This window comes from Astyanax mexicanus, chromosome 1 (assembly GCF_023375975.1).
Source record: "Astyanax mexicanus isolate ESR-SI-001 chromosome 1, AstMex3_surface, whole genome shotgun sequence".
Taxonomy (NCBI): domain Eukaryota; kingdom Metazoa; phylum Chordata; class Actinopteri; order Characiformes; family Acestrorhamphidae; genus Astyanax; species Astyanax mexicanus.
This window is the reverse complement of record NC_064408.1, coordinates 77083338-77108253: the sequence shown is the minus strand read 5'-3', so window position 1 is coordinate 77108253 and position 24916 is coordinate 77083338. Positions and strand designations below refer to the sequence as shown.

The following is a 24916-nucleotide window of genomic DNA, read 5'->3' as shown; positions in this document are numbered from 1 at the left end:
AGAGACGTGGACCTTGCATGAGAATGTGAACAGGATCCTTGGTTTACGATGGTATCGTTGAATCCTTTGGGGGAACCACCCTCTTACCCTTTGCTTCAGGGAAGGGGTCTTATCTCTTAAACCCAGATGAGGCCATTTAGAAGATCTAGTCTCATCTGCTTTCATACCAGTGGGAAATCCCATGGATTTTATTTGTATTTTTTTTTTCTTGCTTTATATCTCCGCTCTAATGTTTTGCCCTGACTGGCAGGCAGGCTTGTCTGTTGATGAATGCAGGAGAAGATAATGACAGGGGGAAAAGCGTAGCAGTGTATGTTTGTCAGTTCTGACCTCCCGACCCTGTGCTTAATGAGCATCATCCATCAGGATAAATCCATATTAATTATCATCATTATTGTTCCTGAGTATATCGTCATGTACCCAATGCTTTGCTTCTGTTTATTACCTTAAGAATGACACAGTGATCTGTGGTCAGAGTGTGTTGTGGGACTATGGTGGCTTTCATTTAAAGCACTGTATTGGAGAGAGTGTTTAAACAACACAGTAACCCAATACACCCTGTGTTGTTTCGTCTTTAGTAAACTGATTGCCGCCTCTGTTGTCTACAAAAACCCTTTGGAACGAGGCCAGGCTTCCCAGAAACATCCCATTGTCTTGTACTGGGCTGACCTTTAAGATGTAATTAGACGGTTTTTGGAATTGTATTTGCTGAATCTCACATTTTCGTTAGGGGTTGAATAAAGGGCGCGCCTGTCGGAGGAGGCTACGTGTCTGCTGACGAAATGTCAAGCCTCCTCATCAGCAGAAGGAACAGGACAGCGGGGAGGCGCAACACACTTCAGCACGACTTCCCCTTCATCCGCAGAGTCACAGGCTTGTAGTCGATGGGTTTTGGAGTCTTGTTACTACTGTGATAGACAGCCAGTCTGTGTGAACAAGGTCAGCTGCTAGTTCATCTGTTTTATTTTGGGTTTCTATTGGATATAATGAGGGAGCATGAAAGTCCTGCATACGCTGCTTATAATGTGGTGGTACTTGCTCTCTGGTATTGCTCTGTTAGTGATTTTTGTCCTGGCTGGACATCAACTGAAGGCTGATGCTGAAAATGTCTTGTGACACGGGCATATACATATTAAAGATTCAAGGCTCCGGTTAAATTTTCTGTGGCTCTGATGTTCTGTGCTCCAGGGGAGAGCATGGCCGGCCGGATCAGACGACCTGCAGCTGGCCTGGTGTGGCTTGGCACCGTCCACGCTCATTAGTCTCACATAAGCCAGCCTGCCACCGCTGACAGGAAGCTGCCACAGGGTGCCGACACCCCTCCGCCCTCCATCCACCCCATCCTCCCTACCTCCCCTCTCTTCTTACACGGAGAGGACTGAAGAGGCACTGCAACAGTGGGTCCTTTATGCCAGCCATTTTTTTGTTCAATGGACATTTATTTGTGCTCACTGGTCTGGTAAAGTGTTGTCCCCCAAACACATTTAACTTTCGATCTCAGTCTCTTTGCTCTCATGCTACTGTGCACGCTCTCATTGTTCTGGATGCATTTTCCTTCATGGCAGAAACATCATCACCTGCATATAAGATCCTGAAGGCCAGGGATTCCCGAGTCGGGTAAAAAGACTTTTTTAATATCGGAGAGATTAGGGATTTTTTTTTTTTACAGTACTATTTTTCTTGCTAGGCTTTGTCTTCTTTCTTTCTTCTCTCTGACTCACTTGGTGTTTCAGTTCGTAGCCTTATATTTACACTGCACTAGATATAGAACTGTTTGCAGTATTTAACATAAACATGTTTATCGCTGTTGTTTTGCTATTCTGAGTGTTCAGTGCTGATTCCAGCCAAGACATGAGTGGGCCTTGTGCTGCCTCGGTTCTACAGTCAAGGCCAGATCAAATCTCTGTGCACACACCCACCATATGTGGCGCACCCAGGCAGTTTGAAGATGGCAGTCAGTTTGTGGGATGAGTTCAGGGAAAGCCCCTGTGATGCGCAGGCTAAGTTGACATCTGTTTATGAACTTTGCTGATGTTTGAGAGTCAGATATTAAAGCTGTATTAACTAGGATCCATAGAGCTTAAAAATTCAGGGAAGCTGACATTTAACTGAAATGTAAGTCTTATCGGCCTTTCAGGAATAGGTGTCCCTTGAGAGGCTGGCTGTCTGATTCAGAGTTGTGGGGGATTGTTACGTTTTTCCTCAATGCAGCACAACACACTGCACAGTTTAAGTCGATTTGGGTCAACTTTTTATACCTCAGAAAAATTGTTCTCAACCTGAAAGGATGAATTTGTGTCAGTCAGGAGAAGCAGTTTCAGACTTTTGTACAAGATCAGATTTCTTTGATGCATCTTGACTGTTCACATTAAGTAAATGATTTGTATTTGATATGATTTGTCTACAGTGTGATTTAATCAGTCCCTGAAACAGCATGCATGAACACATTTAATAGGTTTATGCACAGGTCCTTTTTAGAGATGTTGAACCTGACAAGACCGGCAACCAGTTGCCCAACAATGTTGTCAGTTTACGGGTAAAGTCCGACCCTTAACTGAATTAACCAATCAACTAGCTGACTACTGTGCTAGTGGGGATACATCCCTTCGATGTAAAGGTCTGCACAAGTGCAGTAGCCTGAACAGGCTGACAAATCATGTGTTTTGTGCATTACTGAGTTTTTTTTATCTTCTAGTCTTTGGTTCTTTGCTTTCAGTGTGACACCGCACACCGATGTTAATATCTCATGTTTATTATAAATTATTCATGATTTTTGTTTTCTTTTGCCCACAGTACAACTGGATTGCATTCTTTAGCACCCTATTTTATAACGTGTTTGGAGTGAACTAAATGGCAGTGGCAGTTTTAAACTGTTTGAGAAGTACTTTGTGTCCTGGGAAAGAGAAAAAGTCTTTCTTGCCCGATTGACAGAGGCACCCTGTTGATGTCGAGAATACGTCAAAGACTGCCCCTGTCCGTTACTTACATAACTGAGCTTCAGTGCATGCTCTGGATCCCTGGAGCATTCAAACAGCTATTCATTTATTCCTTCTCCACTCCTGTCACTCATCTTGGGAGACAGTTGTTTTATCAGACACTGTAATTAGCATGTTTTCCACTGCTGTGTGTTGTCGTCTATATAATGAGCGTTGTCTCTGTTTCCCTAAGCAGTCATTGTATCAATTTATCCTTGGTGCTTGAGGAGGAGGGCTTATTTCTGAGTTTTTGTTTATTTTTGGTTTATCCTATAGTTGGATCCTCTTTTTTTTTTTCTAAAAAAAAAAAAAACATGTTTATTAAATTGCTACACCAGGGATAGTTTAGTTTCAGTCCTGAATGCAGCAAAGCTTGCTGTTTTTCCCTAATCAAATGCACCTTAACCTGGTAATTACTTTCTGAGCCAGGTGATTACTTTCTGAGTCAGGTGTGTTTGAGCAGGAGAACAGCCAGACTGTGCTTTGATTCCTGTCCAGAACTGAACCTGATAAATGATAAATTGATGGTCCTCTCATTGTTCATTGTACAAAGTTGTTATGGTTTTGCAGGTTCCCATGCTGTAACACTGTTTAACTGTGTATCAAGTTGTCATGTACCACATGTGATCCGTCTGCCCTGTTTTACCTGTGGGGCAAAAACACACTTTTAGCAGGCACAACATTGACCTTGGCAAGACTTGTTAGTAGCAAAATGGTTGTCTTTGCCAGTTCAGTGAATAGCAGGAGTACAGCTTGGCCTGAGCAAATAGACAACCTACATTCTCTTAACACATTAATCAGTGTTTTTGGGGAAGATCACATTTAGCGTAATGAGCTGATCATGGGTGGGGCTAAGTGCCCCGTTGGACTTACTTAATGCAAACTTAGTGATGCATTGTGATAAAAGGGCTTCTGCAGTGTTCGTAGATTGTTTTACACAATAAAACTTCCTTTACTTTTTAGAAAAAAGCATGTTTAAACTCTGAGCTCTTTATTAGGTCTTTTATGTTGCTGTCCTAATTGCCACTCTCTGTATGAGCTAGAGGTGTGCCAAAAAATCGATTCACATAAGAATCTTGATTCTCATTTACTACGATTCAGAATCGATTTAAAATGTCCCAAAATCGATTCTAAGGTCCAATCCCATTTCTTCCCTTGGCCCTACCCCTCACGGTAAGTTCACACTGCAGCGGCACGAAGCGTTTTTCGCTCCGCCTCCCACTGCCCAAAGCGACCGTGGCCGCTGCAGTTTGAACTTACCGTCAGACCCACACAGAGCGTAGGTGTATGAGAATCACCGGTAAGATGGCAGAACAAGCACTATATTACCTTAGATTAACGTGTAGTTTTAATGTTTTATGGCAGAATGCTTCATAACAAGCATAAAAAAGATCGCTAGTAGTTAGTTTCAGTTTCTGTTAGCTAGCTAACTAGCTAACTTTCCAGTTCCACCTTAAATAACGCTACAGGTGGCAGCGGGCTGCAGCATTTAAGGCGGAACGGAAAAATAACAATAAGCTAATCAGAGCTAATTTCAGCTCCCCATCACAGAGGAATTAAGGAATGGACAATATGAATTAATTTCTCCACCTCCTGCCCCCTTTCTGAAGAAATACAACGGCCTAAAATTAACTAGTTAATCAGCAGCTGCTCCTGAACTTTAGCGCTCCACTGCTATCATCACATCAGCCCAGCAGCGTCACCTACACACCACCGCTAGTAGCCTGGTAATAAATCAGTGTTATTTATTATTTATTTATTGTTCATTAACGTCATTGTGATATCCCAGTGATTCCTCTGTCACTGAGGACCCACATTCCTGCACATTTTATTGTTTTTGTAACACATTACCTTCTCCAGGACCAGTGTATATTTTGGAGGCTTTTTTTTCAATAAGTTTTCAATAAATTTTTATAAATCAAATCGTTTTGAATCAAAAATCGATTTTGAATCGAATCGTGGCCCCCAAAATCGGAATCGAATCGAATCGTGAGATAGTAAAAGATTCCCACCCCTAGTATGAGCTAAAACATGCATTCTTGAGAGGGGTATCTAGTTAGTGGTATAAAAATCTTTACTTTGCTTTCTCCTCAGACACAATAATTATTTACATTCTAAAAATTCTAAAAAAAAAAAAAAAAAAAAAAGGCTAAGGCGAGACTGCACTCGCTGTTAATAAGTGTGCTTCTGCATCCATGCACCAGCTTCGTAGTTCCAACAAGGAACTACAGCAGCTTCTGAGCAAGGACAACCTACAATGAATACATGTAATCAATAGGCTGATTGCATATTGTGGCTGAAAATTAAGCAATTTCATGGCGTCAAGTGTCTGGGTGTTTGCTTTTTAGAATGAAGGAAATAAAGCTTAGTAATAGTTAGGGCTGGATATCGTTTTTAAATATTTGATATCGGTACAGATGCGAAACTGAATTTGGTACCGATATCTTAACAATGCTTTTTTAGATACATTTTTCATAATGGTAACCAAAAAACAAACAACAAAAAAAATATTATTACACAACGTATTTATTTAATTTCATTCTCATACTGTCACCATGAGAGACTTCCTCTTTTTGGATCTTGTTGAAACAAATAGTGAACATGTTTGTGGCGCTTTATTAAGAACAAAAATCATTGCTTGTGCTCAAACTACAAATCTTTTTCCTACATTTAGTGCTTTATGTATTTTAGTTTTTAAGAGTTTTTTTTTAAATAGTGTAGTGTGGTTTAGGCCTGGCAGACTAGAGCTTTTATACTGTATTATAATATCTCAGGAGAAAGAGAGAGAGGGAGAGAGAGAGCGTGTGAGGGAGAGGGAGAGAGCGCAAGTAAGCGACAGACAGCGCGAGAGTGAGCGCCTGAGATTGTAGCACAACGGTGGTGTGCCGAAAATTTGAATGATCACCAACATGATCCCTGTGTGCACTCTCTGTGTGCGCGTCAGGGCGTGTTCTCTGCATTTGGTGTGTTTATGCACCTTTCATGCAAAGTATCAAACAGGCGTCGGTTTATTTTATTTTATTTTTTTTACCTTTCGCTACTCGGTAGTACCAAGACATTTCAGTCTGTACCTTTTTGGTATCGAATATCGAAACCCAGCCCTAGTAATAGTCCAGATTGCTTGTTGTCATGCCTGATATGTGACTTTCACATATTTTACCTGCGATTATAGCTGCACCACTTTGTTTAAAGTGGTTATATAGTAACAAAGCATTGTGCTATTGAATCTAGGTGTGTATGTTTAGTGCTATTATCTCCTTGCAGTACAGATGCCTGTTATTTTGCTCCTTTGCTCTCCGAGTTTGTACTCCCACAATGCTGACATACAGCACTTTTCTATTGCTTTTATTCAACGTTCAAGATCAAAGCTTGCTTTTTAATAGACTTTACTTTGATGTTCAAAACATTCCAGACGCAGCATGTAAGGGGAAACCTTAATCAGTCAAAACATGGGCTTACACGTGCACGGTCCTCCGTTGTTTTGACTGGGAATGAAATTGGACCCCACAAATGTTTTTTTTTTTTTTCTTTTCTTTCTTTCTTTTTTTTTTTTTTTTTTGTAATTTTTGCTTTCAGTTTGTGCCACAGCAGGGGGTTTGTGATGACAAAAGAATTGGAGTAACCTGAGATTTCGAGTTCTTCTGGAGATTTCACAAACAATGCGGTTCAGTGTGTGGCGAGTTTGTGGGGGAGGGGTCTGCGGCAGGCTAAATATCAGGACAAACTGGAAATGAGCTTGGGATTTGAAGGTGTACCTCATGAAGGCTGTGTTTCTTCCTCAAAAAGTTAAACTGAACACTAATGGTCTGGTTCCAAAAAAAGGGGGATAAGCCTAGTCTCAAACTTCAATGGATCTCTGTTCAAAATGCTGTGTTGTCCAAGACTAGGCTTGGTCCCTGTCTGGGAAACTGCTCCTTGGTATTCTGTGGAATAGGTGTTAAGTTTATCCCACAAGGGAGGAACGCCTTTGTATCTCAGGTCTGCTGCAGACTTCCCCTCTGCACAGCATTTGTCAGCCAGCTCAAGCCTAGACACTAGAATAAAGCACAGCATAAATACCTGTATAGAGCAATAGCAGCTCTTTACATAGTGATTATGTTGATACCCAAACTATCTGTTGTGGCTAGAAAATGACATTTAATTAGGTCTGAAAATATTAGCTTTGAAAGAACTTTGTTCTTGTCCTTTTGTTGGTAATTCCACAAATGATATAGTAGGGAAAAAAAACGTGCTGTAAAATTCGCCTTCGCAATATTCAGGCTGATTTTACAGGTTTTGCCAGAGGGTATTTTGTCTAATTACTGCACACTTGTAATAACCTATGCAAAAGACTCCATTCCCTGGTTGGAATAGGCTTTTTGTTGTTGTTCATATAAAGACAGATATGTCGAAAGTTCAGTTCTATTCCTTGTAAAACACTATAATGGAATGGATGGGACAATAAGTTAGACTGTTTAATCTGAAATTTCATCTCTCTCGCTCTCTCTCTCTTGCTCTCTCTCTTGCTCTTCTCTCAGGAATGGCTGGTAGCACTCCAGTTTCAGCTCATCCACACAGGCCTGAATGAGTGAAGCTGTGAGCTACTTCGTGAATTCTCTCTGGAGCGGAATGATTTAGCAGAGTGGCACCAGCAGTGCATGCCAATAAGAGGAGGAGGAGGAGGAAGAAGGGGAAGAGGATGGGTGTTAATGCCTCCAGCTATCCTCACTCGTGCTCCCCTCGCTTCGGGGGACATTCACAGACCCAGCAGACCTTTATAGGTAAACTATATTCCTCTTTCTATCTTTCTTTCCTTATTTTCTTTCTTTTTGAACACATCTTCATGGGGGTCCTCTGTGATTTTATTTTCATCCGGAACAACCATGTATGTGTTTTTCGCAGACGTTCTCTGAGTAAATTACAGGCTGAATTATCTACTGTTTTTACCGAACTCGGTAATTTTAGTCCCATCCCTACTCACATCGCTAATAAAATAGCTATTTGTCCACTGCTACGCTCCATAATTACACTTTCGGCGCGCTTTTCCACAAAGATCCACGTAAACAAAACAGCAAGTGGAAATGGAGGAGCTACTGAACGCAATGTCATGTGACCGAGAAAGCCAAAAAACGTACTGATCCTCCTGTTTTTTTAATTGCCGTCCAGACGCAAGAGTTTTATCACTAAATAGACGTGTGAAATATTGTTCAGAGACGCCACCCACCCCCTGTTTAGCTGTTTTAAATGTTTGTCGCTGAATGAAGATTTGCTTAGGAGCTAAAATAATGGGTTTTAATTACATCGAAATGATCATGTTTTTGAAGCTGTTCAACAGAAAAAATGGAGCTGCAGAACTTTCTCATGTAGCAGACAATTATTAAGCATTTTTTTTTTACTTTATATGAATCAAACTCACTAAATTGTAGAATGTGTAAAACTAACATTTCTCATGGAGAAAGGAGAGTAAAGACTTTCATCATCACTAACTGGGTACACCTCTTGAGAGAACATCATTTAGCCCAGTACAGTGAGTATCAGAACACAGCAGGGCTAACAATCCCCACTACACCTCTCACAAACAATGGAGACCACATTTAACGCAACCAAAAATACAGCTGCAACACTCCCATCCAATGTAGGCAGGTTTCTTGTCTTGTTCTTCACAATTGTTGATTCAAATTAAAAACAAGTATGTACAGCTTAGTTGGCATATTATTAATATGTATAAAAACTAATGTGGCTTGTGTTAAACAAATCATGTTCATGTTTTACGCTGCCCTCTGGTTTGGAGGTCTCACACTTTTCCAAAGTCAATTGGAAAATATGGAAGTAAAAGCCCTTGAAATTGGCTTCTTCTGTGTAACAATTCATTAAGATTGTCAAAATATCCTGAAACTAGCAAGTTAATAGCTAACAAATTAAAGGATTTTTTAATGTTTAATCAAGCTAAATCAGCAGATGAGCAATCTTGAAATAATTAAGAAGTCCTTGTTCCCAAGGGCACACTGCTGCAGTTCCAGATTTGCACTGTGTTATTTGTGGCTAAGACGCAGCTGGTTACAGTACAACCAGACAAGCAAGCATCTTTTCTGTTTTGTTGTTTAACACTGAATCCGGGCTGGTCGCTTTCATTATCTCTAAAGCTACTGAGGTGCTAGACAAAAAACAATAAGTGAAAAAATGTTAATTATAGGCTCACTTTAGTTCCTGCTTAACTGTTTTTAGTTTAAACTTCTTTGCTTTAAATTCTTGTGTCATGTAATACCTTAAAAGCTATGTAATAACTAGGTGCAAATTTGTCCATTAAGCTCATGCAAAGATGGTTTATTTATCATTTGAGAATACATTTTTAAACAAGCAAGCAGAAGAATCACGACCATGATCAGTACATTTAGAAAATGTACTCCAGTTTGTCTGAATGGAAAATATTAACTTGGTCAGATTCTTTTGAGCTCCCTTTGTGTGTGAGTTATTTAAAGAAGCACTTTAGCGCTCTCTCTCTCTCTTTAGTGCTCAAATCAAATTAGTTGCATGTTCTTCAGCTAGCTCACTTTGGAAAGAATCATAGTTCAGTTCCTAAGGCTTCTTCTTAGATGTGTTGTACACATCTTGAAAAACTGACATGGATCTAAAATTTTCCGTACTCATCTGAGGTTAGCTTTTATAGCATATTCTCATGTGCATGTTTTCATATCCCAAATGTCTGTAGACCAGTAAAGTAATGGTGCTTTCAACATGTTAAGCCGTGCATGACAGCTGGCCTTAGAGAAGAAATGGAACATTGGGCAGAGGCATTAAGTAAGTGTCGTTTGGGAGACATCATCAGTTTGTGTATGAAATGGCCCCAATTGGAAGGACATTAGATGATCTCATAGTTTCCCTTATGAAGCAGGTGAACACTTTGAAGATGAAAGGCTCATATTTCATCTGTGGTTTTGGATGTGTTCTTTTCACTTATGGGTTGGACTTATCCCTTTCTACATGATCAGCGTTTACTACTAAATATGGAAACCATGTGCATTACGTAGCATCTCTTTATATTACACACTGTAGTGCTATATTATACACTGTGAAAGTCATGTCTGTCCTATTTAAAACTTACAAATGTACTTATGGGGATTGACAGACTTTATCAACAGTAAAATCAGCTGGTTGTAAATCACATTTTCCAGCTTATCAAACAAAAAACAAACCAAAAGAAAATTCACCATTACTAATATGCATTTTTTCTTTTGTGTTTCAACTAATTGGCAAAATCCATCAGTAATGGATTGTTAGTACTATTCTTACTGCTACTTCTGTAAAAAATAAAAAAATACAAAAAAAACAACCTGTACCATTTTTGTGCTGTGTTTAATCCAGTTGAATATTTTTTTACAATATGCTTAGTAAAGCATGTTGTGTATCATGATAACACAGTTGATCACAGTTGTTATATTGTCATATTGCCCAGCCCTATTCAACCGTAAATGTACAAAGCAATGAGTGAATTATTCCTAATCAAACTGTGGATAAATATGTGAAAATATTTACAAAAAAGACTATTTTGGCTGCAGTTTTGATGTTTGCAATGTTGGTTAGTTCAAACAGATTAAAAGTAGCTGTTCATTTTATTTACCTTTTTAGTCTTGAAAGTTAATATCTTATTATCTACTGACATAAATGACCTTTGACAAAGAGCATTAATGTCTACAGATGTTCCTGACAGACGGTTTTGTTTTTCATTTCAGGGACATCCTATGCACCCTCGCAGGGTTATGGCGGTGAGTCCAAGCTTTACAGTTTGGAGCATGGCGTTGAGAAACCTCAGGACAAAAAGAAGAAGAGCTCCAGCCTGGCAACCCTCAAGAGGAGATTTATCAAACGTCGCAAGTCCAGCCGCTCAGCTGATCATGCTCGGCAAATGCGTGAGCTGCTGTCCGGGTGGGACGTGCGCGATGTGAATGCTCTGGTGGAGGAGTATGAAGGCACAGCGGCTCTAAAGGAGCTCAGCGCGCAGGCGGGCCACGCCCGGCCTGAGGCCAGAACGTTGCACCAGGACCTGGCCGCCCTGTACCAGCACAAATATTGCACAGATGTGGACTTGATCTTCCAGGATGCGTGCTTCCCTTCCCATCGTGCCATCTTGGCGGCGCGCTGTCCGTTCTTCAAGACGCTCCTGTCCTCGTCGCCGGGCTACGGCGCGGAGGTGCTGCTGGACGTCGGCACGGCGGGGATGGACGCGGCGATGTTCTCCTCGCTGCTGCATTACCTGTACACTGGGGAGCTGGGCGCGGAGGACTCGCGTCTGCAGAACGTAGACGTCCTCATGCGGCTAAGCGAGGAATTCGGGACGCCGAACTCTTTGGAGGTGGACATGCGCAACCTGTGCGAGCACATGTGTTACTATGACTCCCTGCTTAGCTTCTCCTCCGAATCGGAGCTGGTGGAGCCTTTTGGAGCCAGCGGACCTTCTCCCGGCAGCAGCAGCACAACCCACAGCGTTCCAGAAGAGGAGCTGAGGGCGCACAAGGCCGTGCTCTCGGCCCGCTCGCCCTTCTTCCGCAATTTGCTGCAGCGGCGCATCCGTACCGGAGAGGAGATCACGGAGCGCACGCTCCAGACACCCACCCGTATCATTCTGGATGAGTCCATCATCCCCAAGAAGTACGCCTGCGTCATCCTGCACTGCATGTACACGGACGTGGTGGACTTGTCTTTAGTTCTGCGCGGGAGTCCGTCAGCAGGGAGTCTGGGGGAGGTGCAGGCTTTGGTGGCTGGGAGAGGAAGCATGAGCAGAGCAGAAGAGGCCATGGAGCTCTACCACATCGCTCTATTTTTGGAGTTCAGCATGCTGGCTCAGGGTGGGTCTTTATCTCTCTCATTTTTTCTGATTTATGTTCATTCTTATCATTGTTTGTTTTTCTTCCACTTGTTTTTTTTCTACACTTCTTCTGATATCGCCCTATGTATGCCAGCAGTGTTGTATAATACCAGTATTACACCTACCGCTTATTTTTTCTTTTTATTTATTAGAAAAAAAGTTTATATTTACATAAGTTAGTCATACAGTATTTCTCCCTGCAATTTTCTTGCAAGTTCTCGTCCCTCCTTCCTTCTGACTAGCTTTTTCTGTGTGGTCTCACGCCTACACTTCAGGCTTTGTTTACTGCCTAATTAATTCACAAGCTGTCAGAAGGGAAGGTTTGAGGAGGGTGGAGTGGTTGGAGTGTAGATGCCTCATATTGTGATTAATGGTGGTGAGGTATTCCCATATGTGCTCCAAAACCCTGTAACCACCACTCTCACTCTCATCTTCCTGTTGCTCATTCATCTGATCTGAATTTTAGAAGATGAACAATTCTGTTGCACCAGCCTCCTACTAACAGATAAACCATAAGAACAGTTATATAATTTAAACGTTTTTGAAGTGGGCTCCAGAGAAGAAAGCAGGATTTTTTTTTTCTTCAAGTGTGACTTTTCAGCAGAGGCTCATTTTAAGGAAACTGAAGTCTTTTCACTGAAATGTCATGGGTTTGAAGGCAGTCCACCTCAGAGGATTGATCAGGCCTCTCAAATTGCTTTTCAATCTCTTGGTTCATTTTTTTTTTTCCCTCCACTGCTATTGATTGTTCCATGGTAAAGGAATTGATTCAGCGTCCCAGATCAGTGATTTCACAAAATAGACAATGGACAGAGAAATAATTCTTTTTACTGGTAACTAGAGAAGTTATATATATATATATATATGTGTATATATATATATATATATATATATATATATATATATATATATATATATATATATATATATATATAGTGGCAGTGTTTAAAGTGAACACGACTGCCAAAATTAATTTACTTTTTAAAGATTTTTTTTATATGAATGAAAAGACAATTTGCGGATGCATTATGCAGTTTTATAGGGTTTTTTTTCTTCACTACACACAGCCTGTCTGATGCCAGTTTTGTGACCCATTAATAATTAATTAATTGACCAATATATAAACATTGAAGGCAGTGAAGAATTAATTATACTCCAGCATTTACACATGGGTTGCTAGTTTGGGCTAGCCGATATGCTCTTCTGTAACTAATCTTATCCACATTAAATACTAATAATCAAAAGCACATTTTGGCTTCACAGAAGTGTATGTTATGAACATTTAACAGCTTTAAGCTTTCTACACCTTTTCTCACACACACTCAAACACTTCTTTTTAAAGAATGGCTTTTCTTTGTTTCCTGTACAAAATTCTACAATTGATTTTCTTGCTGAGATGCTGAAACTGTGCGAGGAGTGCTCGGTGAGCTGGGTTTTAATGTAGCAGGATTCAGAGTGTCAGTGTCAGCTGATCCTCTTGACCTGTTTGTAAGCTTTGATTTGTAATGGATAGTGATCAAATTCAGCCCTGTCAACATAGCCAAGTGATGAGCTCAGGAAGGTTTTACCAGAACTTTCCATGCAAGCCTTTCTATTGAGAGCCCTATTAGACATGTCTTTTTATCAGGCAAGCCTTAACCCATATAGTGTATTCTAGTGCTTTTATACATGTGTTGTCTAGTTGTTGCTCTAGTTTTACAATTATTTGTAGTCAGTCTACCCAAGTGTCAGATAAGGTCATTGTGAAAGACTATAGAATGAAAGAGCGAATTGCTAATGTAGTCGTAATTATTTTTTTAAAAATATTATTAATAAAATCTCAGCCCTCTGATAGACATAAAAAGTCCTAGTGTAATGTCTTCAGCACCAAGCTTAATTTTAGCAGTCTTGTGTAGTGTGAGCATTCTGTTGGAATCCTATGGGAGTGTTTGACCTCTATGAAATGGAGCAATGACAGCCAATGCATACTGTGGCACACCGGTCACCCTGTAATGAAGGAGAACACTGGAGGCAAGGTTGTAGAGAGCAGCGAGCATTGATTGGTTCTGACCTCAGTCCTGCTTGTTTAAGGTTTTTCAGTCCTCTTTATGTTTGACCTTATTTACCTCTAATTACTCAATGTTTCTTGAGGATCAAGATAATATCTGGTTATAGGTAAGCCACATAAAAAGGCAAATGTAAACGCACCCAAGACACATTTAAAACAAATACAAATCCCATTAGTCAAACCACTAGGGTGTCTAAGACACGAGTCGATTATATTTATTATACTGTAAAGACACACTGAACAACCAAACTCCTCACAGTATAACCAAAAACACCAGTATTTACCACACAACAACAAGATTTGCATTTCCTGTCCCACCTAGCAATTAGATTTCAGTCTGACAAACCGATGACACATTTTACTACCAAGTTTTAATGCATGTTGCTAAGATCTTATCAGGATACAGAGGAAATATTAGGCTACGTTCACACAGCAGGTAAAAGTGGGCCAAATTGGGGCTTCGAAAGTGGTCCAGAGAACTAAGGTGCAGTCACTAGCGACCACGAACACACACTCACAACAGACAAACATGGAGCAACATGAAGGATTTATTCCCTTTCAGTGTGAGCACAGGGTTAGTTTATGCTAATGCTACTGTATGGGCTTTCTCAATATATATATACCTTAATGTATATGAAGCTTTCTATTATAAGTCAGAGGAGCTGAAAGCTGTTATTTTTGAATAGTGTAAAATTCTATATAATGCTGCTTTAAGGAGTTAGGTTAAAGTCTTAGGGGTGGGCAATATGGCCCTAAAATAATATCATGATAATTCATGGTATTTTCGAAAGAACAATATTCTTGGTGATTTGACAAAACACTGATTTAAAAAAAAGAAAAATGTTTCAAGAATACACTACTAACAGAAGTCAATGATCCAGAATGCCACAATACTACTAATGCACTCAAAATTTCTCCATATATCCAGGATTAAAGTAAAAGAAATGATACTAAACAGATAATCTGTCTCTAGTAGATATATAATAGGAAATGAGAACAATGTGAATTTATCTTCTATTCTATCTATTCACAATATTCAAAAATATTGGCGATATTATTGTGCATGATATGATGTGGCACACCCCTAATTGAGATTATTTTTTTTATCCATATCGTCCAGCTCTACCTCATGGACATAAGTATAACTGGAAAATCCACCCAAATAGCGACTTAACCCAAGACACCAAGCCGCCCAAGATACATATTATATATTACACACCCCTAAATGGGTAGTGATTCTGCTCTCTTCATTAAGGTCAAAGGAACTGGAAGCTGTTATTTTAATATAGTAAAAATTATATAAATGCTGCTTTAAAGAGTTAGGTTAAAGTCCTTCAATGCAGTTTTTAATACTACAGTAAGACCTTTCACACTGTGCCTTTAAGAAAAGCAGGGTGGTACATTTTTCATATTCAGTTGTTCTTAAAATAAAGCAGCACCTAAAAAATTCAGTACCTTCTACTTAAGCAAGACATCTGTAGGGACAACAAAGGAAAACAATACCACCCACACATACTACTTTTGGAGGCTGTAGCAGTTCTTTCTGAACAGGAGATAATTATAAGGTGTGCACAGTAGATGTTCCTGACTATTTCATAGATATTGTTGTTCAGATCGTCCAACTTCACTCAGAGTTATCCATTTTGGAATCTCATGGATGCAATAGTGTGGAGATTCATTTGAACACATCGTTCTCCTCTCTTCATTAATTAGAGACGCCCTCTTTGTGTGGCTGCTTTTAAATGTTTCTGTGCTGTAGATTGTTGAATGATTTAGGATATCTTCAGAGTGCCTCAGCACGTTATGGGGCCAATTTATGCAAGTGAATAAAGGATGAACGCTCAGCCCTGCTGCCATGTTAAGAAATCCAAGCAGCAGAGTCATGCAGAGCGGCTATATGATGCAAGAAGAGTCAGAATGAAAAACCCAGATAGACTTTTTTGAAGGTGAAGTTGATAAAGAGATTATGACTGTGAGGAAATAGCATTTGCAGGAAATTATGCTTGTGCATATGAAGGGGTAGGGTAGGGGTGTTAGAAAATATTGATACATTGAAGTAAGACAGTAGCAAGTGGTTTTAATTATTAGTTTGTATGTAGAGATTGGTTGCAGTCAATGGTTCATTTTGTGCTCTCACGGTTTAGTTTGCATAAAAAGATTTTGAAAAATGTGATACTGTGATGGTTTGAAATAAGTGAATATTTAGGATGGATCGAAGGCATCGCTGATCGAATGTCTGCTATTGAATTGTAACCCCTATATTGTGATGCATATTGTATCTCGATACGATACATAGCTCTACTTAATAGACATATCCTTAATGTCTTGAAGTCATCACATAGTGAACTCCTTCACATCTCTTTTTGGCCAATTTTCAGGCAATTTTGATTATGACCATATATGCTCATGGAGCAGTTAAAAAGAGAGCTGCACCTATTTTATTTTGAAATTTTTAGAACCCTAAAATTTTTGTGATGCAGAAAATAAGGAAGAAATCTCTAAATTGAGGAAATTCTGATATAAACTCGGAATATGACTGGAGATACATAGAATAAGAACATTTAGAAAAAATGAACAACTGAAGACTAAAGTAACGTACAAAAAAACTAATTTTGTGGGGATATAAAAATGTGAGAATATAAGCAGAGGTTACACTAGCTGTTATATTTAAATAAAGGAGGTAGAATTACAGTATATTGGGGAAAAAAACGTGATTGGAAGTTGTCTGTTTTGCCATTGAAACTTATAGGGATGAGTGGGGTTAAACAGCTTTCTGAAACCGAACAGCAGGGGGTGCCTGATGCTCTGTCCAGCTATATACAGTCTATGGTTAAAATAATAAAGAACATTCTTCTTTATTTTATATACAAATTTCATAGGGCCCTAAATTACATGAGATCAAATCAGTTGGTAGCAGTGCAGTGATTAAAACCGTGTAGAAACTGGCCAAAAACTTCAGGTAAAGCTTACATCAACTATCAGAATGGTAGGAAAAGGGTGGGGGTTGCTCTCAGGAATTTTGGGTGTGGCGTGATTGTTGCCGCTAGAACTGCTGATCTCTTGGGATTGTCAACACAACAAAGAAAAACATCCCGTGAGCAGCAGTTCTGCAGACAGGAACACCTTGTTGAGAGTGTTGAATGAGTGGGGGATTTATTTTTAGGACACACCTTGAGCAACAGCTATTATATGGATGGGTTTGCTGACCATGTGCATCCCTTTGTGGTCACAGTTTTTTTTTTTTCCCCCCACCTTGTGATGCATTTGGGGGCAACTTGGCCTGATTCCTGGCCTGATTCCTGCAGTGTTTTGTGATTTAAATTCTTGAGCATAGCTTAATAAATTGCCTGTTGTATGTCAGGTTCAGAAGGTCTGTTAAAGCGTGGAATTAGAAGAAAAAAAAAAATCTGGAGCACCCCATTTTAGTTATCTACCTTCATCATGATAATGTTTTCATGAACATGTTAATGAGTTTACTGTTCTTTTGTTTTTGTTCCAGACTCTGAATCTGAATCCAATAGAACACTCAGTTTGTCATGGTGGATTGTGATAAGCACAGCGTTAAAGGCGAACTCTGGTGTACAATTGACTTTTGCTGTATTAAAACATGATAAAGAGTACTAACCTTTGTTGAATAGCCCACCTCTGCTTTCTTGTAGCTTTCTGAGACCACTAAATTTGTGCTTTTTGCCCAGCACTCTTAACAACGGGCGCTTCGGGGCATCGACCTGCCCCTACAGATAAATTGCTTTTCAGTCACTTCATCTTAGTGCAAATACCACTGACAATTGACTTTGGCAAATTTACCAGTGAAGAAACTTCATGACTGGACTTGTTGCACAGGTGGCATTCTGTATCAGTACTGAGCTACTGATAGCGACCTACTCTTTCACTAGTGTTTTATAGATTAGTCTGCATGACGATGTGCTTGGTTTTATACACCTGTGACCATAGACATGATTGGAACCTGAGTTCAGTGATTTGGATGGGTGAGCGAATACTTTTGGCATTATAGTTTACCTGCAGGACTAACGTGATGTGGTCATGTCAACATGGATCACAATGTCAAATTACTGTTTTTAGTGTTTTTGTAAAGTTCCTGTATTATTATGGTTTTGAATTTGTGTTTGAATTTGTGTTTTTTCTTTAAAACCGAATGGGGAAAAAGATATATTTTAAAAAGTTACTCATTAAAAATTACACAGATATTTGTATAAATGTGCTTGACCTGATTAATCACCACCTGTTGTGCTGTAGTGCTTGTGAGCTGTAATGGTCCAGGTGAAGTGGCTGTGCTAGAGCGGGACAGTAGATCTGCATAAGTCAGCAGTTGACTTTTTGACTCCAGTTAAATTTTTGTTAAAACTTTTAAACATACTCTCAAGGGGGGCTTTGTGGGGCATTCTGCCTGATGCCAGAATTAGGAATGGCTCTCAGAATCTGGTGCATTTAGTATGCATGAAACTGCTAGCTTTTCTCCCTCAGTAAATGTATTCTCCTGTGCTTTTATATTGGCTGTGTTTACGGGCCATTTGATGTAAGTTATTCTGGTCAGAAAAAATGATTAAAGTGTTTATATGTATACCATTTTTAACAATCAGAAGAAAATCTCAGTTCACACGTACGCTACCAGCAATCGATCCAAAATTACACACACTTGCAGAGTACTGATCATCTACACGTTACAGTGACTATTAGCATCACAAGAGTACAGTCACAGGAAAGGGAACAGCAGTCAGTTTCCTTTGCCATTCTTTAGTATACCTTACTAAATTAATTTAGCAGTTAAAAAATATATATATAATAAAACTAAATTGCATGAATTGATTAAATAAGGTGCGAGAGGAAGACGTCAGCCCACCTCCAGTGGCATAAAACCTCCGGATAAAGTGCAAAGAATAGTGGGAGAGAGATATACTAAAGGAAGTCAGATTTTGAGTGGAAACTAAATTTCCATATTTAGAAATTTCTGCAACATGATGAAAGATTTTATTGCTTGTTGCTTTTGCTTTGCACAAGATAAGCCCTTGCACTGTGGCACTAATGCACATGTGCAGGACATTAATAAATATTCCAAGTAGAAATAAAATTAGAAACATGTGTTTTAACAATATATTTCCCATCTATACCATGTAAGCATTTTATACACAAAAATTACATATCATACATGCTATGTGGGTTACCATCTGACTATGAATTTCTTTTCTAAAAATGAACAAAAATGGTTGGTGTGTGTCAAATTTTTTTGGTTTTCAGACTCTCGACTGAGTTCAATATCTTTTAATTAAATTATCTTATAGAAACCAACCATCTTGTACCAAAAAATCCAGTACAAAATTCCCACTTAACTCGAGCCTCGGTTTCTCTTTATTCTTCCCTCTTGCCATTGCTGTACATTTTAGCTTTGTGACAATACCCATCCTTTAACATTCAAATATACATTTATCCACTTTTCTCTCATTAACTTCCTCTTGTCTGTTACATTTTTCTACCCTCTATATATTATAAATAGCCCATAGTTTTGGTTTAGCTACAAAATGAGCTGCCCCATGGTTTGTTTCACATGATTTTGAGTCGTAGCTTTACCTCTCGCTCGACATTGTTATTGTTTTTTTTTTTTTGCAAACTTTACTTTAGACTCAGTTATCTAATTATTAATCTATGTAGTAGTGTCGCACAGTATACAGATACTAGAAAAGTCTCTCAATACTTGGTAATTAAAATCGGTACGATACCCCACTTAAGCTATTAAGCTTCTCAGCTTAATAACTTAAGAATGCCTTAACACATCAGTATAAACCATAATCATGGTTAGAAAATAATCCTACCGTTTCTAAAAATTGCATCATCTATCTCCAGTGTGATTATTCCGTGGGAAACACTAAAGCGTTCCTTTAAAGTTTCTTTCAAATTAACTTTCTGTGAATCATTTACTGCTTCATTTTTTTTTAGTACTATAAAATATATTTCCGTGTTCAATATTCTATTATTCAATTAACTTCTGATGTTTTAGGCTTTGATCTTTAGGCCATGGTATTGTTTTAGCATCGATATTGAGATATGTAGGCAGGTGTCATAATAGAAGTAGCTAATTGGGAATATAATAGATAAAGTTAGCAGCAAGTTTTCCAGTTTCAGTTTCCCAGATTTTCCTGTTTCACCTTAAAAATCTCAACCAGCAGTTTCAAAACATGTTGTATTTTTAAATAATAAAACGTTAGCAACAAGTTTTATTTTCTCTTACTTAATGTTAAGCAAGAGATTTTTTTCCATTTTCTCCCCAATTTAGCACAGCCAATTACCCCACCCACTCATTAGGACTCCCCCTATCACTAGTGCCCCAACACACCAGGAGGGTGAAGACTAACACATGCTTTCTCTGATACATGTAAAGCCAGCCACCGCTTCTTTTCTAGCTGCTGCTGATGCAGGATTCCTGCTGATGCAGGAAAGCGCAGCGCACAGACATCAGCTCACGGATGCCCTGTGCTGCAGACATCACCCTAGGAGTGATTTGGGGAGAGAGCGACATCTACCCACCCAGAGGGAGCACGGACAATTTTGCTCCCTCTGAGCACCGACAGCTTGATGGCAAAGCTGCATGAGCGGGGGTTCGAACCTTAGACCTACCGCTCATAGTGGCAGCGCTGGACCACCCGGCGTAAATGTAAATTCTTTATGTAAACATTATTTTTAATAATGATAGTTTGAGTGTTCCTTGTACAATTACAACATTATTTAAAAAAATAAACTCTTTTATATCTAAACAAAACGTAACTGAAATCTTCCTAAATTAATCAATATCAGATCATATTGGGACCTTGAGAATCATATAGATTCTATAGATCAGTGGTGATACCAACCTCTAACAGATAACAATGTTCACTCAGAGATTCCTCTAAATGTAAATGATCTAACTGATACTGTTACATTTGTGACAATATTTTTCTCTCTTCTGTGCTGGGTATCTAAACTCTAGCAGAAATTTTGTTTATGCTTTCTCAGTTGTTGATCAGATGTTTTTTTTTTTTTTTTGTATGAAAGCATGATTTGGCTTTGCCAAGTTATAATGTATTGCTCTGCACGCTTTTGCTGTGTGTGTTGGTAGCCAATCGGTGCTTTTCATGGTAAGAGAAGCAGCGGTCACGCTCTTCAGCTTTCTCTCCCCTTAAGAAGCCAGAAAGACAGGAGCCAGCAGTCCTCAGGTGCTCTAGCCCCCCGTCACTGAGGTGACATTTTCATTAGTTCCCAGCCGTCAGAGCTCTGCCTTAGCTCTTTGGCAACAAACATACCCTGCTTCGAGTTTCTCCCTCAGACGGGGATCCAGAAAGTCCTTTCACTGATTTATTTGTGGAAATGCCATCGCTGTGTGTCATGTTTGCTGTTTTTTTGCTTTTAAATGAGGCCTTGTGCTTAATAATTACACCATAAACATCGTGAGACTTTGCTGTGCGTTTGTGAATGTGAGAGAGTCTGAGAGAGACTTTAATTCTCAGTGCATCAAGATCGGTTCTTCTGTGAAAAGCTGACACATGGTCTCCATTGGCAGTACCAGGAAAGCTCCTTAGAGCTTTGGCAGCTAAAAATCACAAACCGTCTGAACTGACTGAGCTTTGAAGGCTCATCATAAAGAATACTTGTTAGCGCTGTCTTTTTACAGCCCTTTTTTTACAAAAGATTGACATTAAACTTTTTAGTTTAGCCTAAAATAAGCCCCTTTTTTGTTTTTGATTAAAATAATATACAAGCACAAACACTTCTAGGTCTCTCATCCTATTGTTTTATTAAATGATTAATGCTGTAGCCATTGCAGAGATGTACAACAGAATTTAGCCTCTGTATTTAAAGGAACAATTTGCAAAATTGGCCTTTCTTGCTCTTGGGCACCTAAATGCAGAAAGTGTACTTTGTGTTTTGAGTGACTTTTAAAAGAGCATACTTTTCTGGACAAGCTGAGACACAGAATTGTCACTGAATTTGAAAGCATGTATACTGACATGGTACAGTAATATTAGTGTACCATAAAAGTTTAAGATGAATACAGTTACAGTTAGGAGTGTGCCCAGAGTAGCTTTTCTGCCTTTAACATCACAGGGATTTTGTAAAACTATTACATTAAGGTAAAAATGCATTAACCCATTAGTGGCAGTGACCTTACATACTTACACTAGGGCTGGACCCGAATATTCGGGTATTCGGATATTCGTTCGTTGAGTAGGTATTCGGTTTTTAATTTTGGTATTCGGATATTCGTTTTTTTTCTCCTTTCCAGAGTTCCACCTCACTCTAACCACTTCTGTTTTCGCGGGTCCCGTCAGAATATCTTGCGCGCGGGACAGAACTGAACTGTTATTGACTGGAGCGGGAGTTTAATCCAGACGATGCGGGAGCAAATTAATAAATAGTTAAGAAAACTGTAATAATTGTAAAAAAAAAACCCTAAAGAAAACTCTCAACGCGCAGGATGGACCGACACACACACGCACACACCGATGGTGTTTGGACTGGGGTAAGGAACGGGACCGCACTATGTGGCGGGCGGGCGCGGGATTAAAAGAAGCAATTTTTTTGCGGAGCGGTAACGAGACAGAAACGCGGGAGCGTGGAAGAGTGGGTTTAAAAATCAGTCTCGCGCAGACCTCTATTATACATGATAAAAAAAATGCAGGCTCTTCGAAACTGATTTATATAATAAAACGTAAGGGGTAATGTGGCAACAGTAGGGGCTAAATCGGTTACAAAAGCCTGGCCTACAAAAATGATGTCTGAACGAATTTCCTCTTATCTAATATAATTTAAAATGGTTTAAAAATATAAAATAATTTCTAAGCAAACGAAATATTTAATATTGAGCTTATAGCCCAAGTGCAAAAATACAAAATCAGTAATACGGCTATGCCCTGCACAATGCTTAAACCGAAATAGAACAAGTACAATAACGTCATTAACAATGACTTTCCTCTACTCTAATATAATTTAACATGGTTTAAAATATAAAATAATTTCTAAACAAACGAAATATTTAATATTGAGCTTATAGCCCAAGTGCAAAAATACAAAATCAGTAATATGCCCTGCACAATCCTTTAACCGAAATAGACCAAGTACAGTTTACAATGACTGTCCTCTAATATAATTACCAATGTTTAAGAATATAAAATACTTCCTGAACAAACGTTTTTTTTGTTTGTTTTTTTTAAGCAAATAGCCTAAGTGTGAAAACACAAACAGCAATTTACTGGGCTGGCTTGCGCAGCGGAGAAACCGTGCAGCAGCCTCCTAGCCTGCTTACGCAGCGGATAAGCCGCGTGTGGGGCAGCAGAAATTCCGGGATGAAAACACAAAGAAATCTGAGCTAAAAACACAGAAAAAATATGGGGGATAAAAACACCAAAAATCCGGGGTGAATATGTCTCGTCGGTCAGAGCAAATTGAACATTTTTCAGTGGATTAAAGGGGCCGTGATTTGCTTTTTTTTATTTTTTTTTTTACCTCTTTTTTTAAAAACGAATATTCGAATATTCGCTTCGAATCAGTGCCGAATATCCGGAGCTCAAAAAACGCTATTCGGGCCAGCCCTAACTTACACACACTTTAACTGTGATTTTTAAGGGTGGAAAAAGCTCTTTTCCTTCACCTGCCCCCCTGGGGACCTTCTGGTCCCAAGCTTTTCCATAATTCAAAAAAAAAAAATTCTCTGACCTTAGCCTAAACTTGATTTATGCTGATAATGTTTGTTTTTTCCCTGTTCTGACGTAATGTATGTTACTCAGTTTGTTTGTTTCTTTAATAATTTATTTCACCATTTTTAAAGTGGCGGCCCATATTATTTTGTTTCTATACTAAAAGCAGAAGCATTTCTGAGTGAAGAGTGGACAACATATATTGTTTATTGGTACCAGTGTGCTGAAACGATCCTAAGCCTATGCTAGGCCTAATATATTCATTCTAAAAACGGGGTGTCTGGTCATACCCCAGGGTCAGTTCTTCTGGCCACGTCACAGGTCTTTATGTACTTGTGTACAGCTTCTAAAAGAGGATCCGGCTCAGTTTTACTGAACACGAGTGGCTGGAGGAGCAATAGAGACTTCAGAAGAGGAAACTCAGAGCTCAGTAGCTCATTCACTCATAGTATAAAGAAATGCAGGAGTGAAGTTTCTGACTGAGCATGCTCTCTCTCTCTCTCTCTGACTGAACATAACCTGGAATCGGATTTATCTGCTCTAAAAGAAGACTGCATCACATCCACCCACTTTAAAATTGTTCTTCCACATGCTCTGTGCAATTACCCATTCTCATCAAAGAGGGCCCTAAATCCCAAAACTTACGGACATCAGCTTTAAGTTCATTTAGCATTTCATTTAGACATATTTGTTGTACACGAGTTTGCAATATACCTGCAGAACTACACGCTGCACTGGAGGGTGAATGTCTTTTAATATGTCTGCGCTTTTTCTCTCTCTCTCTCTCTGCAGGTTGTGAGGACATTGTGGTTGAGAGCATCTCACAGGACTCTGTGGTGGCCATCCTGAAGTGGAGCTCGCAGCCCTATGGCTCGAAATGGGTCTATCGGCAGGCAATGCACTTCCTTTGTGAAGAGTTCGGCCAGATCATGACAACCGACGTCCTGTACGACCTGAGCAAAGAGCACCTGCTCACCGCTATCCAGTCTGATTATCTACAGGTGAGCACTGAGATGTGAGGGACAGATATACTAGATAAGGAACTAAATATAAGTGGTTAAACCACATCCCACAGTGCTGAGGGCAGAGAGAAACTTTAAGGAGTGTCAGTATTGTACAGTAATGACACTCTGACTACATACATAACAAAACCAGAACATTAACCTTAAAAAAAAAAAGCAGCAACATTAAAATTATACAAGTGAAAGACTGCCTAAATAAATAATATTAAGACAACTATAGCTTTACATAAAAGTTTTTAATGTTTTTAACTTTGACAGTGTATGTAGCCATGGGGTTATTATAACCTGTAACATAACCTAATGTTTTGTTTTGTTGCTTGTAACCTTGACGATTGACAAGTTATATG

At 39.2% G+C, this 24916-nt stretch overlaps 1 protein-coding gene across 1 annotated transcript in view; it reads left to right on the top strand.

Annotated features, from left to right (window-relative positions):
- The window catches only part of btbd7 (BTB (POZ) domain containing 7), a 55427-nt gene that overhangs the window by 12687 nt on the left and 17824 nt on the right, over positions 1-24916 (top strand). The window contains exons 2-4 of the mRNA XM_007258200.4: positions 7493-7735; positions 10685-11797; positions 24340-24548. Of these exons, the coding sequence (XP_007258262.3) occupies positions 7654-7735; positions 10685-11797; positions 24340-24548 (1404 nt within the window). The 5' untranslated portion in view covers positions 7493-7653. The remainder of the gene's footprint in view (positions 1-7492; positions 7736-10684; positions 11798-24339; positions 24549-24916) is intronic.